The sequence below is a fragment of the Nomascus leucogenys genome, chromosome 2 (genome assembly GCF_006542625.1).
Source record: "Nomascus leucogenys isolate Asia chromosome 2, Asia_NLE_v1, whole genome shotgun sequence".
NCBI lineage: Eukaryota > Metazoa > Chordata > Mammalia > Primates > Hylobatidae > Nomascus > Nomascus leucogenys.
Window position 1 is genome coordinate 116847787 of NC_044382.1, and position 14092 is coordinate 116861878.

At 35.4% G+C, this 14092-nt stretch overlaps 1 protein-coding gene across 2 annotated transcripts in view; it reads left to right on the forward strand.

Moving 5' to 3' along the window:
* FER (FER tyrosine kinase) overlaps positions 1-14092 on the forward strand; it is a 452653-nt gene that overhangs the window by 73331 nt on the left and 365230 nt on the right. For both annotated transcript variants that reach the window (XM_030817473.1, XM_030817480.1), the window contains exons 4-5: positions 7570-7743; positions 10530-10629. In XM_030817473.1, the coding sequence (XP_030673333.1) occupies positions 7570-7743; positions 10530-10629 (274 nt within the window). The remainder of the gene's footprint in view (positions 1-7569; positions 7744-10529; positions 10630-14092) is intronic.

Below are 14092 nucleotides of genomic sequence, written 5' to 3' on the forward strand. Positions count from 1 at the left end.
CCAACAGTGTATGGTGCTCTTTTTCTTCACATCTTTGCCAACGTTATCTTTTGTCTTTTTTATAATAGCCATCTTAATAGGTGTGAGGTGATATGTCACTGTGGTTTTGATTTGTAGTTACCTGATGATTAGTGATACTGAGCACTTTTTCATATATCTTTTGGTCATTTGTGTATCTTCTTTGGAAAAATATCTGCTCAGGTCCTTTGCAGATTTTGAAAACTGAGCTATTTTTTTCTGTGTGCTGTTGAGTTGTGTTAGTTCCTTACATATTTGTATCAGTTCCCTTATTAGATATATAATTTGCAAATTTTTTTTCCATTCTTTAGATTGCCTTTTTATTTGGTTATTTCCTTTGCTGTGTAGAAGCTTTTTAGTTTGGTGTAGTCTCACTTGTTTAATTTTGCTTTTGTTGTCTGTGCTTTTGGTGTCATCTTCAAAAAATCATTGCCAACAGCAATGTCAAGGAATTTTTCCTTTATTTTTTCTTCTAGGAGTTTTATGGATTCAGGTCTTACATTTAAGTCTTTAGTTCTTTTTGAGTTGATTTTTGTGTATGGTCTAAGATAGGGATCCAGTTTCATTCTCTTACATGTGGATATCCAGTTTTACCAACACTGTTTATTGAAGAGACTGTCTTTTCCCTATTGTGTATTCTTGGTGCCCTTGTCAAAGATGAGTTGATTGTATATGTGTGGGTTTATTTTTCTGTGCTCCCTCTATTCTTCCATTGGCCCATGTATCTGTTTTTATGCTAGTATTATATTATTTTGATTAATATACCTTTGGAAATACAGTTTGGAACAAGGAAGTATGATGCCTCCAGCTTTGTTCTTTTTAAAGATTGCTTTAGCTTTCAGGGTATTTTATGGCTCCATAAGAAGTTTAGGATTTTTTTTTTCTATTTCAAAATTCTAATGTCAATTTTTATCACTGAAATTTTAATTAGGAATTTTGATAGAATTGCGTTCAATCTGTAGATTGTTTTGGGTGGTATGGATATTTTAATGATGATCATTCTTTCAGTTCATGAACATAAGCATATTTTCCATTTATCTGTATCTTCTTCAACTTCTTCATCAATATGTTATAGTTTTCAGTGCAAAGATCTTTCACTTCCTTGGTTAAATTTATTCCTATGTATTGTATTATTTTCTAGAATAGTTTGAAAAGGATTGATGTTAATTCTTCTATAAATGTTTTGTAGAATTCCCTAATGAGTCAAACAAAGGTCTGGGCTTTTTGATGGGAAGTGCTTGATTACTGATTCAGTCTCCCTACCTGTTTTAGTCTAGTCAGAATTTCTGTTTCTTCATGATTCAGTCTTGGTAGGTTGTATTTGTTTTTATTGCATAGCACCTTGTTCTTTGCAGACTCCCAGCTCTGTCTCCTCAATTCAGGGATTCCACTGGGTTCTGCCTCAGTTTCTCAATGTTATGGTGGTTTTAGAAACTTTTTTTTTCATTCTCAATTCTTAGAGACAATTTAAGTAGCACCAAAGTTTACTGATTCATACAATTTAGATATTATTCAATGGCAAAACATTTGAGCTTTGCACTTTATTAGAGGTATGTTATTCATAATTGGTTTATGACAACCATGGACTCCATGGTTATTCGTCTCTTTGAATTTCGTACTTGTAAAAGTTGGGATTCCAGCAGGAAAGTAGAACTTACATCATGTAGTTCAATAGACAGGTTTTAATTTTGGGAAAATCTTCAACAGTTTTGGAAAAGCTAAAAGGAAACAGGAGAGGGAGAGAGAGTGCAAGAGTAAGAGCCTGGCAGCCTTCTTCCTATTCCTCAACCCTATCAGAAGGTAATTAGCAAGGGACAGCACAGATAAAGGGCTGGGTTTCTAACTGTGAGCAATCAAATGATCTGTACCCTATATCTTGAAGTGTCAGTCTTGGCACTTTATAGTTCTCTTCAAAAGAAGAAAAAAATAGTACTCATTTCTTCCATTCTTTAGTATTTTCCTGTCAAAGTTCTCGTGTTATTATTAATCTATGGTTATTTCTCTTTTCTTAGACTTAATTTTAGCGACTTTATTTCCTTTTTTTCTGTAATTAAGTAAGCTCTTCTTTGTTTTATATTTTGTCCTAGAATTCGACTTTATATTATTTGAATATAGTGACTACAGGGTCTTCTTCATATTTTTCTGGGGTGTTTTCACTTGTCTTTTTGTTGTTGTGCTCTATTTTATTTCTGTTTCATACGTATTGCATATAGTGAAGTTTTGTCCCCTCTCTGATTTGATAATGTTTTCCTTTTTATAAGTGTTTATCCCATTTTCGTATAATATTTAACAGGTAGAGTTAGTATCTTTTTTTTTTTTTTCCAAGACAGGTTCTTGCTCTGTCACCCAGGCTGGAGTGTAGTGGCAAAGTCATAGCTCACTGTAACCTCAAACTCCTGGGCTTAAGGGAATCTTCCAACCTCAGCCTCCTGAGTAGCTAGGACTACAGAAACAAGCCACCATATCCAGCTAATGTTTAAATTTAAAAACAAAGCTTTTCAAATTTTTGATTAAAAATCTGTTTTTGTAGAGACACTGTCTTGCTACATTGCCCAGGCTACTCTTGAGCTCCTGGCCTCAAACAGTCCTCCCACCTCGGCCTCCCCAAACACTGGGATTACAGATATGAGCCACTGCTCCTGGCCTCATTTTTATTTTGTACTTATTTTCAATTATTACTTACTTTTTGTCCTTTTTTTTTAAAAATGGATAGTGTTAACTTTCCTTAAAAAGCACTTTTGATAATTCAGGAGGTATAAATAGCCTGCTTATTTAAAAACCTTCACTTGGTTAACTTCAGAAACTTAAGAATTATAAACTCAAATTTATACTTCTTGATATACAAACTTAAGAACTAAAGCTATCTTCTGACTCTTCTATTTGAAAAGTTACTTACACTTCTTTCCGTCAGTCTCTCATTCTTTATTTTTGTTGGTATCCTGTGGAATTTTTGTCTAGTCTAGTAAAATTATTATCACTTTAATGTTTTGTAGCTCTTCTTTCAATAATGATGATATTTATATTCCGTTTTTCAAATTTTCAGTGTTTTTTTCTGATTGTATTATTGTTATTTGCCTACGATTAAACTTTTCTAAAATTAAAATTCAGGTATTTTTACTTTTTAATATTTTTTGATCTGTCTATAAGTTTCAGCATCAGTGACTTCCTACTGGTAAAATTCAATTGTAAGGAATACTATTAGCAATCAGTTTTCTGTATAATGAAGCAATTTTAAGGTCTTCAAGTGGCTGACAATATTTCGTTTATTAAGTTACAAAGAATTAGCTTGCAGCTGGGTGCAGTAGCTTACGCCTGTAATCTTAGCACTTTGGGAGACTGGCAGGATGATTGCTTGAGGCCAGGAGTTTGAGACCAGCCTGTGCAACATGGTGAGACTCTGTCTCTATTTTTTTAAAAAAAGAAAAAGAATTATCTTCCACAAATTATCCTAATAACAATTTATCTATGTCCTAATCATTGCTATGCTGTAACCAAAGAGCTATATCTGCAACATGCTATTCCAGTTTTATGGCAAATATAGAAATGTAGCTTTACTTTTGTTTGTTTCTTTGTTAAGCATCTATTAACATTTTACTCTCCTCTCTTTTGACAAATATCCCACCCACCCGGCTAATTCAAGGAATTAGATCATCCAAACATCTTTTTGTTTGTGACTTTCAACCATTCCTTTTAGGTCAGTGTTTCATTTGCATTACATGCCGCTCTGCTATTTCTGTTATTTTTTCAGTTGAAGATAGACCTGTTTATTTTTTCTTCACTATCACATTATAATATTACCTAATTCCATGTTAAAAAGATATTTATGGCTGTGTATGGTGGCCCACACCCATAATCCTAGCACTTTGGGAGGCTGAGGTGGGAAGATCACTCAAACTCAGGAGTTCAAGACCAGCCTGAACAACATAGTGAGACCTTGTCTCTACTAAAAATCAAAATAATTAGCTGGACATAGTGATGCATGCCTGTAGTCACAGCTACTTGGAGAGCCAAAGTGGGAGAATCACTTGAGCCTGGGAGGTTGAGTCTGCAGTGAGCCATGATCGTGCCATTGCACTCCAGCCTGGGTGACAGGGTGAGACCCTGTCTCAAAAAAAAACTTTTTTAAGCCACTTGTATGGCATGTATTTAATCCATGGTTTTATTCTACATTCCTCCTTCCTTTTTTTCTTTCTTTTTTCCTACTTCTTCCCTCTTTCCCTCCCTCTTGTCTCAAACATTACAATAAATACTCAAAATATTAAACGTGGTACCGACTTCGTGGAGCTTCCATTTCAATTGAGGAGACATTATAAAAAACCAAACCACCAATTATACATATAGATAAATAATTGTTTTAAATGCTGAGAAAGAGTAAGACAGAATAGCAAGGATTAGACTTATAGGATATTTAGCTGATTACTAAAGGAAGATATGGATCTTGCCAGGTGAAGGTGAGGAAGAGCTTCCAGGTAGAGGTAAAAACTTTCAGGAAGAGATTGGCGCTTGATATGTTCAGCAAACTGAAGAAAGAACAATATTTCTAGCATTTATTTAGCTTGGTAGAGAACAGCAAAACATGAAGTTGGAAGGATAGATTAGAGGACAGATAATGGGAGACATTTTAAATCTTAGAAGGAGTTTGGGCTGGGTGTGGTGGCTCATGCCTGCAATCCCAGAACTTTGGGAGGCCAAAGTGGATGGATCACTGGAGGCCGGGAATTCGAGACCAGCCTGGGCAAAATGACAAAACCACGTCTCTGCTAAAAATACAAAAATTAGCTGGGCGTAGTGGCTCACACCTGTAGTCTCAGCTGCTTGGGAGGCTGAGGCACGAGAATCACTTGAACCCAGGAGGTGGAGGTTGTAGTGAGTGGAGATTGCGTCACTGCACTCCAGCCTAGGTGTTGGAGCAAGACTCCATCTCAACATAAAAGAAAGGAGTTTGGATTTTTCTTTAAATGAAAAGGAAAGCCAATGTAGTGTTTTAAGGAAGACAGTTATATTAATTTTTTAATTATTATTTTATTATTATTATTATTGCTACTTTAAAGAGAATGGATTGGAAAGGAGCATGAGAGTGTACCATTTGGGAAGTGTTGTCATATTCTAAGCCAGAGGTAATCATAACCTTCAAAGCAGTGGCAGTGGAGATGGAGAGAAGAAGATGGATTTGTGATTGACTTTGGAGACAGAATCTGAAAGACTTGCTGATGGATTGTTCATGGAGAAGGGTATCCTCAGATTCAAAGGAGCTGAGACTTCTGCAGAAACACAGAGAATGTTTATTAGCAGCATTGGGGTGTTGGGAGTGAGATAGAGCCAGGCTTTTGTTAAAACTAGAAGATGAATGGAAAGTTCTGATAAGAGGTATGAAGAGTTTTCTAATTATAGAGCAAGAGTTCTTGACAATACAGGATTCTATAGATAGTGGCTTGGGTTGGATTAGGAGATACTGAGGACAATATGGGGTTGACACAGTGGCAATATATGCTTTGAGACCTTGGACTTCCTGTAGTGAGTACATTGAACAGGGCTTTTAGGCAGGTTAGGATGTACCCTTCTGGGAGAGGAGGGCAATCTGACCCAATTGTGTGGTTTTTTGGCTTCTAAGAAATCTCCCCTAGGCTGCAAGGACTGCTACGTAGAATTACAAAAAGTTATTGCTACAAAGCACTTAAAGAATATTTATTTTTTGAAGATAGAGCAAGAAGACTGTCTCACTTTTTATTTTTTTTATAGCATTAACATTCTGCACATGCCATAGAATATTTCTCCAACACTGCATAGTTTGAAGTGAAAATACTAGATGAAAAAGGCAAAGCTACATGTATTATAGCCATTTAGTTTATGTTTTTAATCCATGTTTGTATAGTTTTATACTGTTTGCATCTTTGTTACATTTTAGATTTTAAAGTAAGGACTACATTAGTTTTAAATTGCTTTGTGGTGTTAAGAGCAAGTTAGTGATTATATTTTCATATTTAAAAGTAAATATGATGGGTTTATAGGCCACACATATGTTCCATGTTCATCATATCATTTCACAACTAAAAGTGAGTCCCCTCCCTAAATAACTGTTCTCAAAGGTTATTATTTTTTTAAAAACATACAATGCAGTGTATCAAAAACAAGATTGGCAGGTCAGATCCTGGCAACTTTGTATTATGACTAAGAATTTGCTTTCTTTAGGCTATAATTTTGCTTTAGATGCTTATGAAATTTTGATTTTTGTTTACATTGGAATATTAACAGAAAGAAAATAATTCTGTTCATTCACAGATCAAAAATAATAGAGTAGAAAATTATTCCTGTCAGTATCTGAAACCAAACTTGTTCATTTAAAAAATATCTTTTGGATCACCCTTTCATAAGTCTTCAATATTGTTTTTGAATAGAATATTGAATACCGTAGTGAAGAGGATTCCTCTGTTCCTCTTTTTTTTTTTTTTTTAAAGTATATGTTGGCCGGGCACGGTGGCTCATGCCTGTAATCCCAGCACTTTGGAAGGCTGAGGCGGGTGGATCACGAGGTCAGGAGATCGAGACCATCCTGGCTAACACGGTGAAACCCCATCTCTACTAAAAATACAAAAAATTAGCCGGGCGTGGTGGCGGGCGCCTGTAGTCCCAGCTACTCGGGAGGCTGAGGCAGGAGAATGGCGTGAGCCCGTGAGGCGGAGTTTGCAGCGAGCCGAGATCGCATCACTGCACTCCAGCCTGGGTGACAGAGCGAGACTCCGTATCAAAAAAAAAAAAAAAAAAAAAGTATATATATGTCAGGAAGTCTAACTGATAAAAGATTTGTTTTTCTAGCGGTTTCCATATGCCCACTGATCCCAAACCTACAATTGTGTGCCTCTTGCTATTGAGGCAGTGTGTTGTGCCGTTTGGTGTATTGTGCTGGAAGAACTATTGAGATGTAAAGGTATTTGTTAGGAAAAGAATAGGGCTATAGATAGAAATGCATAGAATACCAGTATTCTTACTGGCAACAAAAGAACAGGTACCAAAGACTGAAAAGGAAATTTTAGAAAGGGAGGAAAACAAGCCAGGAATGTTGGAAATAGGAAGCTAAACGAGCCTCCACAAAAGACAGTTTCAGAATGAAGTTGAGTCAGCAGGATCAGATGCCACAGAGAGAGGCAGGTTAAGATGTAGATGGGACAATGTCTGTTGCATTTGACCATTAGGAACTGAAGACCATAGTGGGGCATTAGAGTCGTGTGGTAGAGCAATATTTCAGTGTGCTGGACAACAAATGAGAAGTGATCAAATGAAGACTGCAAGTGTGGACTCTTAAAGAGTCCCCTAATCTTTTTCTTAGTTTTCTGTATTGTCTCTGATTATAGAATTTTGAAGCATGTGTAGCTGAAGTTGAAGACGTTAAATATGAACTATTCATAGATCTTTGGACAGTTGTCAGAAACCTATTTTTTATATTAATGTAATAATTTATGTAAAACTAAATATTTAAAGTTTTGAACTCTTAAAGCACAGCTAAATGGAAACCTTTAATGCAAATGTTAATTTTTTTTTTTTTTTTTTTTTAAGTCTTGGCTACTTATGATTCAGCAGACAGAACAACTTAGTAGGATAATGAAGACACATGCAGAGGACTTGAACTCTGGACCTTTACACAGGCTCACCATGATGATTAAGGACAAGCAGCAGGTGAAGAAAAGTTACATAGGTGTTCATCAGCAGATAGAGGCAGAGATGATTAAGGTTCGTTTTTCCATATTGAAGTTCTTTCTTGAAATTGTTTTTCAAATTCACAGAAATATTTTACCTTATTTAGCTTTAAAAATTGTTTATTCATCATTTCCCAACAAGAAATAGGTTTATGATCTCTAGTAAGTAATATCTTATTGAACATAAAACATCGATTATAGGATATACTATTACTGTATATACTCCTATGAAAGAAAAAAGAGGCCCCCAATTAAACTATGACACAAAGCTTTCTTATCACTTAGGATTTTTAGTTTTTATTTACTGAAATGGTTCTCTGAGTCTTTTAAAAATAAATTTGTCTTATCTAATACTTTGCATAAATAAAAAAGAAAATACAGGCAAAATTACTTTTGGTGTTCTTAAATTTACATATCCCTCATTTTCCCTACATTGAGAGTCTGTCTCTTCTGAATGACTTTTTTCAAATTATTTTTGTTATAGAAATTTGTAAATGTATAAAAAAAGAGAGGATAGTAAAATGAACTTCCAACTACCCATCACCTGAATAGTCACCATTTTTTCTATACTCTCACCCACTTTTTTTTTTTTTTTTTTTACATTGGATCATTTTAAAGATATCATTTTATCCATAAATATTTTAGAATGTATAGCTAAAATAAGTGTTCTTGTTAAAAGTGTTAACTACAGGTTGGGCGCAGTACCTCACACCTGTAATCCCAGCACTTTGGGAGACCAAGGCAGGCGGATCACGAGGTCAGGAGATCGAGACCATCCTGGCTAACAGGGGGAAACCCCGTCTCTACTAAAAATACAAAAAATTAGCTGGGCGTACTGGCGGGCGCCTGTAGTCCCAGTTACTCGGGAGGCTGAGGCAGGAGAATGGCGTGAACCTGGAAGGTGGAGGTTGCAGTGAGCGAAGATCTCACCACTGCACTCCAGCCTGGGCAACAGAGCAAGACTCCTTCTCAAAAAAAAAAAAAAAAATGTAACTACAATATCGTTAATTTGCCTAAAAATAATAATTCCTTCATGTTATCGAATATTGTTTGTTGAAATGGTTGTTGCTTAAATGTTTTTTTATAGTTGGTTGGTTTCAGTCAGGATCCAGATACCATCTATACCTTGCATTTGAATGATACTTTTAAAAAATATGTAGGTTCTCCTTCCTGCACAGTGTTTAATAAAATGCCATTTATTTATGGAAGAAACTAGGTAATTTGCTCTATATAATTGAATTTCCTTCATTTTGGGTTTTTCTGTTAGCGTCTTATGATGTGATTTCACATATTCCTTCATCTTTAATTTTTTCTGTAAATTGGAATTTACATCTAGAGACTTGATAAGATTCTGGCTGTGTATTTTGGGCAAGAATACATCATAGGTGGTGGTATATACTTCTTGCAGTTTTATATCAGGAGGTATATAATGTTGATTTGTCTTTTTATTATGTGAAACTTGACTAATTGGTTCCAGTGTTGTCAACCTGATCAATCTATTAAAAAAGTTTTCTGGCTGCGTGTGGTGGCTTATGCCTGTAATCCCAGCACTTTGGGAGGCCAAGGTGGGCGGATCGCCTGAGGTCAGGAGTTCAAGACCAGCCTGGGCAACACGGTGAAACCCCGTCTCTACTAAAAATACAAAAATTAGCCAGGTGCGGTGGTGCATGTCTGTAACCCCAGCCACTTGAGAGGCTGAGGCATGAGAATTGTTTGAACACTGGAGGCAGAGGCTGCAGTGAGCCTAGATCATGTCACTGCCCTAACAGCCTGGTCAACAGAGCGAAATTCTGTCTGAAAAAAAAAAAAAAAAAGTTTGGTATTTTACCAAATAGTTTTACAAAGTTAACTAGTGAGTTTTTTCTTGAATGGAGAATGATTTGAACTCATTTATATTTATATTGTAGTTATTTTTGTTTATTCACACAGTGTCATCGTCTGTGTCATCAAGAACATTGGTGATACAGAATTTCTTTAAAAGGGGTTTGAGATTATCTTCCAAGTTGCTGATAACCCCTTTTGCAAGGTTTTGATGCTTTCTCTTTCTGAATCTTCTCAAATGGCAAATTTGAAGATTTGTAGACAATATCTGGGACACGTATTTTTTCCTTAAATTGCATTTAAATGGCTTTTTGACTACAGTCAAGGACTTGCATTTGTTTCACTGTTCCATAGAAATAATAAATATTTTAATTGTTTGTTTAATTACACAAAATATTTCTGCACATACCAAGTTAATTTTTTTTAAAGTTTAGATAATGACAGTGTTATTCTTCATTTGCCCTCCCCCCCCTTTTTTTTGAGCCAAGTTTCAGCCAGGTTGGAGTGCAGTGGTGTGATCTTGGCTCACTGCAACATTTGCCTCCCAGATTCAAGCAATTCTTGTGCCTCATCCTCCCGAGTAGCTGGGATTATAGGCGTGCGCCACCACAGCCTGGCTCCTTTTTTGGTATTTTTAGTAGAGACAGGGTTGTGCTGTGTTGGCCAGGCTGGTCGTGAATTCCTGACCTCAAGTGATCTGCTTGTTTTAGCCTCCCAAAGTGCTGGTTACAGGCGTGAGCCACTGTGCCTGGCCTGATTTGCTATTCTTTTAAAAAAGTTTATCTGTTTTCACATACTATTGAATTTAGTACTGATTTTTAAAACATACTTGTATACTATAGTTGTATATTAAAGAACATATACTATAGTTGTATATTAAAGAACAACTCTGACCTGTAAGTAGTAAAATACACATCAGTTAATACTTTGGAATTTAAGTTCTTGAGCAATTTAAATTTAAACATTTTAAAACATTTATGCATTTTGTTTCTTTGACAGGTTACAAAAACAGAATTGGAGAAGTTAAAATGCAGCTATAGACAATTAATAAAAGAAATGAATTCTGCCAAAGAGAAATATAAAGAAGCTTTAGCTAAAGGTAAGGCAAATTTTAGAAATTGTTTACTTAGGTGATTTTTATTCTTCTGTTTGAAAGTTATCTTTGTAAGTAGTGGGATGATTCCATTTAGAGCATTTCACGTATAAAAAACTCAAAATAAACCCACATTGGCTAATTGTCAAACTGTGTAGTAAGTCTTACTAATTTTCCATTGCTTTAAATGACTCAAAGTATTTTCGAATAGTTCATACTAAATGGAATTATGTAGCATGTGTAATAGAATTGAAGGGATGTTTAAAATTTTCTCTCTTGCATCATATTTACTTATTTAATTAAAGAGTGCTTAAGTAAGAAAAATAGGAGTATATTTATTTAGAAACTTTTAAATAAAGTTTAAAAGAAAGTTTTAAATAAAGTTTTAAATAAAGTTCTTTTTTACCTGTATTATTTAAAAGTCATTAAAACCACATCATTTTATAGTATTATATTCTCTTTATAGCTTAATTTTATATGTCTATATTGCCCTAAAATTTTCATAAGAAGTCTTAAAAATAAATGGAAAGAGAAGCATATTATTTATGTTTCAAACAGGGATTTATGGTTATAATTTCTTATTAAGTACTTCGGTGATTTCGTATCTAAATTTTGAAATGTTAGATTTCAGTAAAGATTAAGCATAGTTTATGAACAGAAACTTCTTTGGCTGTTGCTATAATTGGGCAATATTTTCCTTATGTTTAAATGTGCCTAAACCGCTCATATTTATACATTTTTTCTTTATAAAAGTTGGAGAATTTTTCTTTTTGTTTTGTTAATTTTCTTTCCAGCTAAATAAAGCCTTTATTAGAATCTCTATTTTATTTTGGTTCTTAAATTTATCTTTCTCTACATTTTTTCTTTATCTTTTATTTGTTAAACAGTCTCGTTATTTTGTCATAGTAAATGAAGTAAACAGCTCCTCCTTTTGGCTGTATCTTACACAATGAAAATATTGTTGTTATTCCCAGTACACTAGAAGTGATACTGATTTAAATGCAGTTCTTTCTCTTCTCCTTCCTTTCTCTCTCCTTTTCCCCTCTTCTTTGTCTTCTTCCTTCCTCTCCCTTTGTCTCCCTGTTTCTCCCCCTTCTCTCTCTTCCACCTCCCCACCTTACCCTCAACATCTACTTTGTGTCTTCTTCTCTCCAGTTTACTGGGGAAGTTGTATGCATATTCACAGTTTCCTTACTTATTTGTCATGTAACTCAGCCAAGACTTTGAGATTATGGTTTCTTTATTAATGTAGATATATCTTTTGAAATACTTTTGTCTTTAAATTATCTAAATTATTTTAGTGAAGCAAAGAAAGAAATGACAGTGGAAAGAGCACAGGCTTTGGAGTCAGATAGTCCTGGATTTAAGTTCCAACACAACATACCAGAATCTCTGGGACACATTCAAAGCAGTGTGTAGAGGGAAATTTATAGCACTAAATGCCCACAAGAGAAAGCAGGAAGGATCCAAAATTGACGCCCTAACATCACAATTAAAAGAACTAGAAAAGCAAGAGCAAACACATTCAAAAGCTAGCAGAAGGCTAGAAATAACTAAAATCAGAGCAGAACTGAAGGAAATAGAGACACAAAAAACCCTTCAAAAAATTAATGAATCCAGGAGCTGGTTTTTTGAAAAGATCAACAAAATTGATAGAGCGCTAGCAAGACTAATAAAGAAGAAAAGAGAGAAGAATCAAACAGATGCAATAAAAAATGAAAAAGGGGATATCACCACCGATCCCACAGAAATACAATCTACCATCAGAGAATACTACAAACACCTCTATGCAAATAAACTAGAAAATCTAGAAGAAATGGATAAATTCCTGGACAAATACACCCTCCCAAGACTAAACCAGGAAGAAGTTGAATCTCTGAATAGACCAATAACAGGTTCTGAAATTGTGGCAATAATCAATAGCTTACCAACCAAAAAGAGTCCAGGACCTGATGGATTCACAGCCGAATTCTACCAGAGGTACAAGGAGGAACTGGTACCATTCCTTCTGAAACTATTTCAGTCGATAGAAAAAGAGGGAATCCTCCCTAACACATTTTATGAGGCCGGCATTGTCCTGATACCAAAGCCTGGCAGAGACATAACCAAAAAAGAGAATTTCAGACCAATATCCTTGATGAACATTGATGCAAAAATCCTTAAGAAAATACTGGCAAACCGAATCCAGCAGCACATCAAAAAGCTTATCCACCATGATCAAGTGGGCTTCATCCCTGGGATGCAAGGCTGGTTCAACATACGCAAATCAATAAATGTAATCCAGCATATAAACAGAACCAAAGAGAAAAACCACATGATTATCTCAATAGATGCAGAAAAGGCCTTTGACAAAATTCAACAACCCTTCATGCTAAAAACTCTCAATAAATTAGGTATTGATGGGACGTATCTCAAAATAATAAGAGCTATCTATGACAAACCCACAGCCAATATCATACTGAATGGGCAAAAACTGGAAGCATTCCCTTTGAAAACTGGCACAAGACAGGGATGCCCTCTCTTTCCACTCCTATTCAACATAGTGCTGGAAGTTCTGGCCAGGGCAATCAGGCAGGAGAAGGAAATAAAGGGTATTCAATTAGGAAAAGAGGAAGTCAAATTGTCCCTGTTTGCAGATGACATGATTGTATATCTAGAAAACCCCATCGTCTCAGCCCAAAATATCCTTAAGCTGATTAGCAACTTCAGCAAAGTCTCAGGATACAAAATCAATGTACAAAAATCACAAGCATTCTTTTACACCAATAACAGACAAACAGAGAGCCAAATCATGAGTGAACTCCCATTCACAATTGCTTCAGAGAGAATAAAATACCTAGGAATCCAACTTACAAGGGATGTGAAGGACCTCTTCAAGGAGAACTACAAACCACTGCTCAATGAAATAAAAGAGGATACAAACAAATGGAAGAACATCCCATGCTCATGGGTTGGAAGAATCAATATCATGAAAATGGCCATACTGCCCAAGGTAATTTATAGATTCAATGCCATCCCCATCAAGCTACCAATGACTTTCTTCACAGAATTGGAAAAAACTACTTTAAAGTTCATATGGAACCAAAAAAGAGCCTGCATCGCCAAGTCAACCCTAAGCCAAAAGAACAAGCTGGAGGCATCACGCGACCTGACTTCAAACTATACTACAAGGCTACAGTAACCAAAACAGCATGGTACTGGTACCACAACAGAGATATAGATCAATGGAACAGAACAGAGCCCTCAGAAATAATGCCGCATATCTACAACTATCTAATCTTTGACAAACCTGACAAAAACAAGAAATGGGGAAAGGATTACGTATTTAATAAATGGTGCTGGGAAAACTGGCTAGCCATATATAGAAAGCTGAAACTGGATCTCTTCCTTACACCTTATACAAAAATTAATTCAAGATGGATTAAAGACTTACATGTTAGACCTAAAACCATGAAAACCCTAGAAGAAA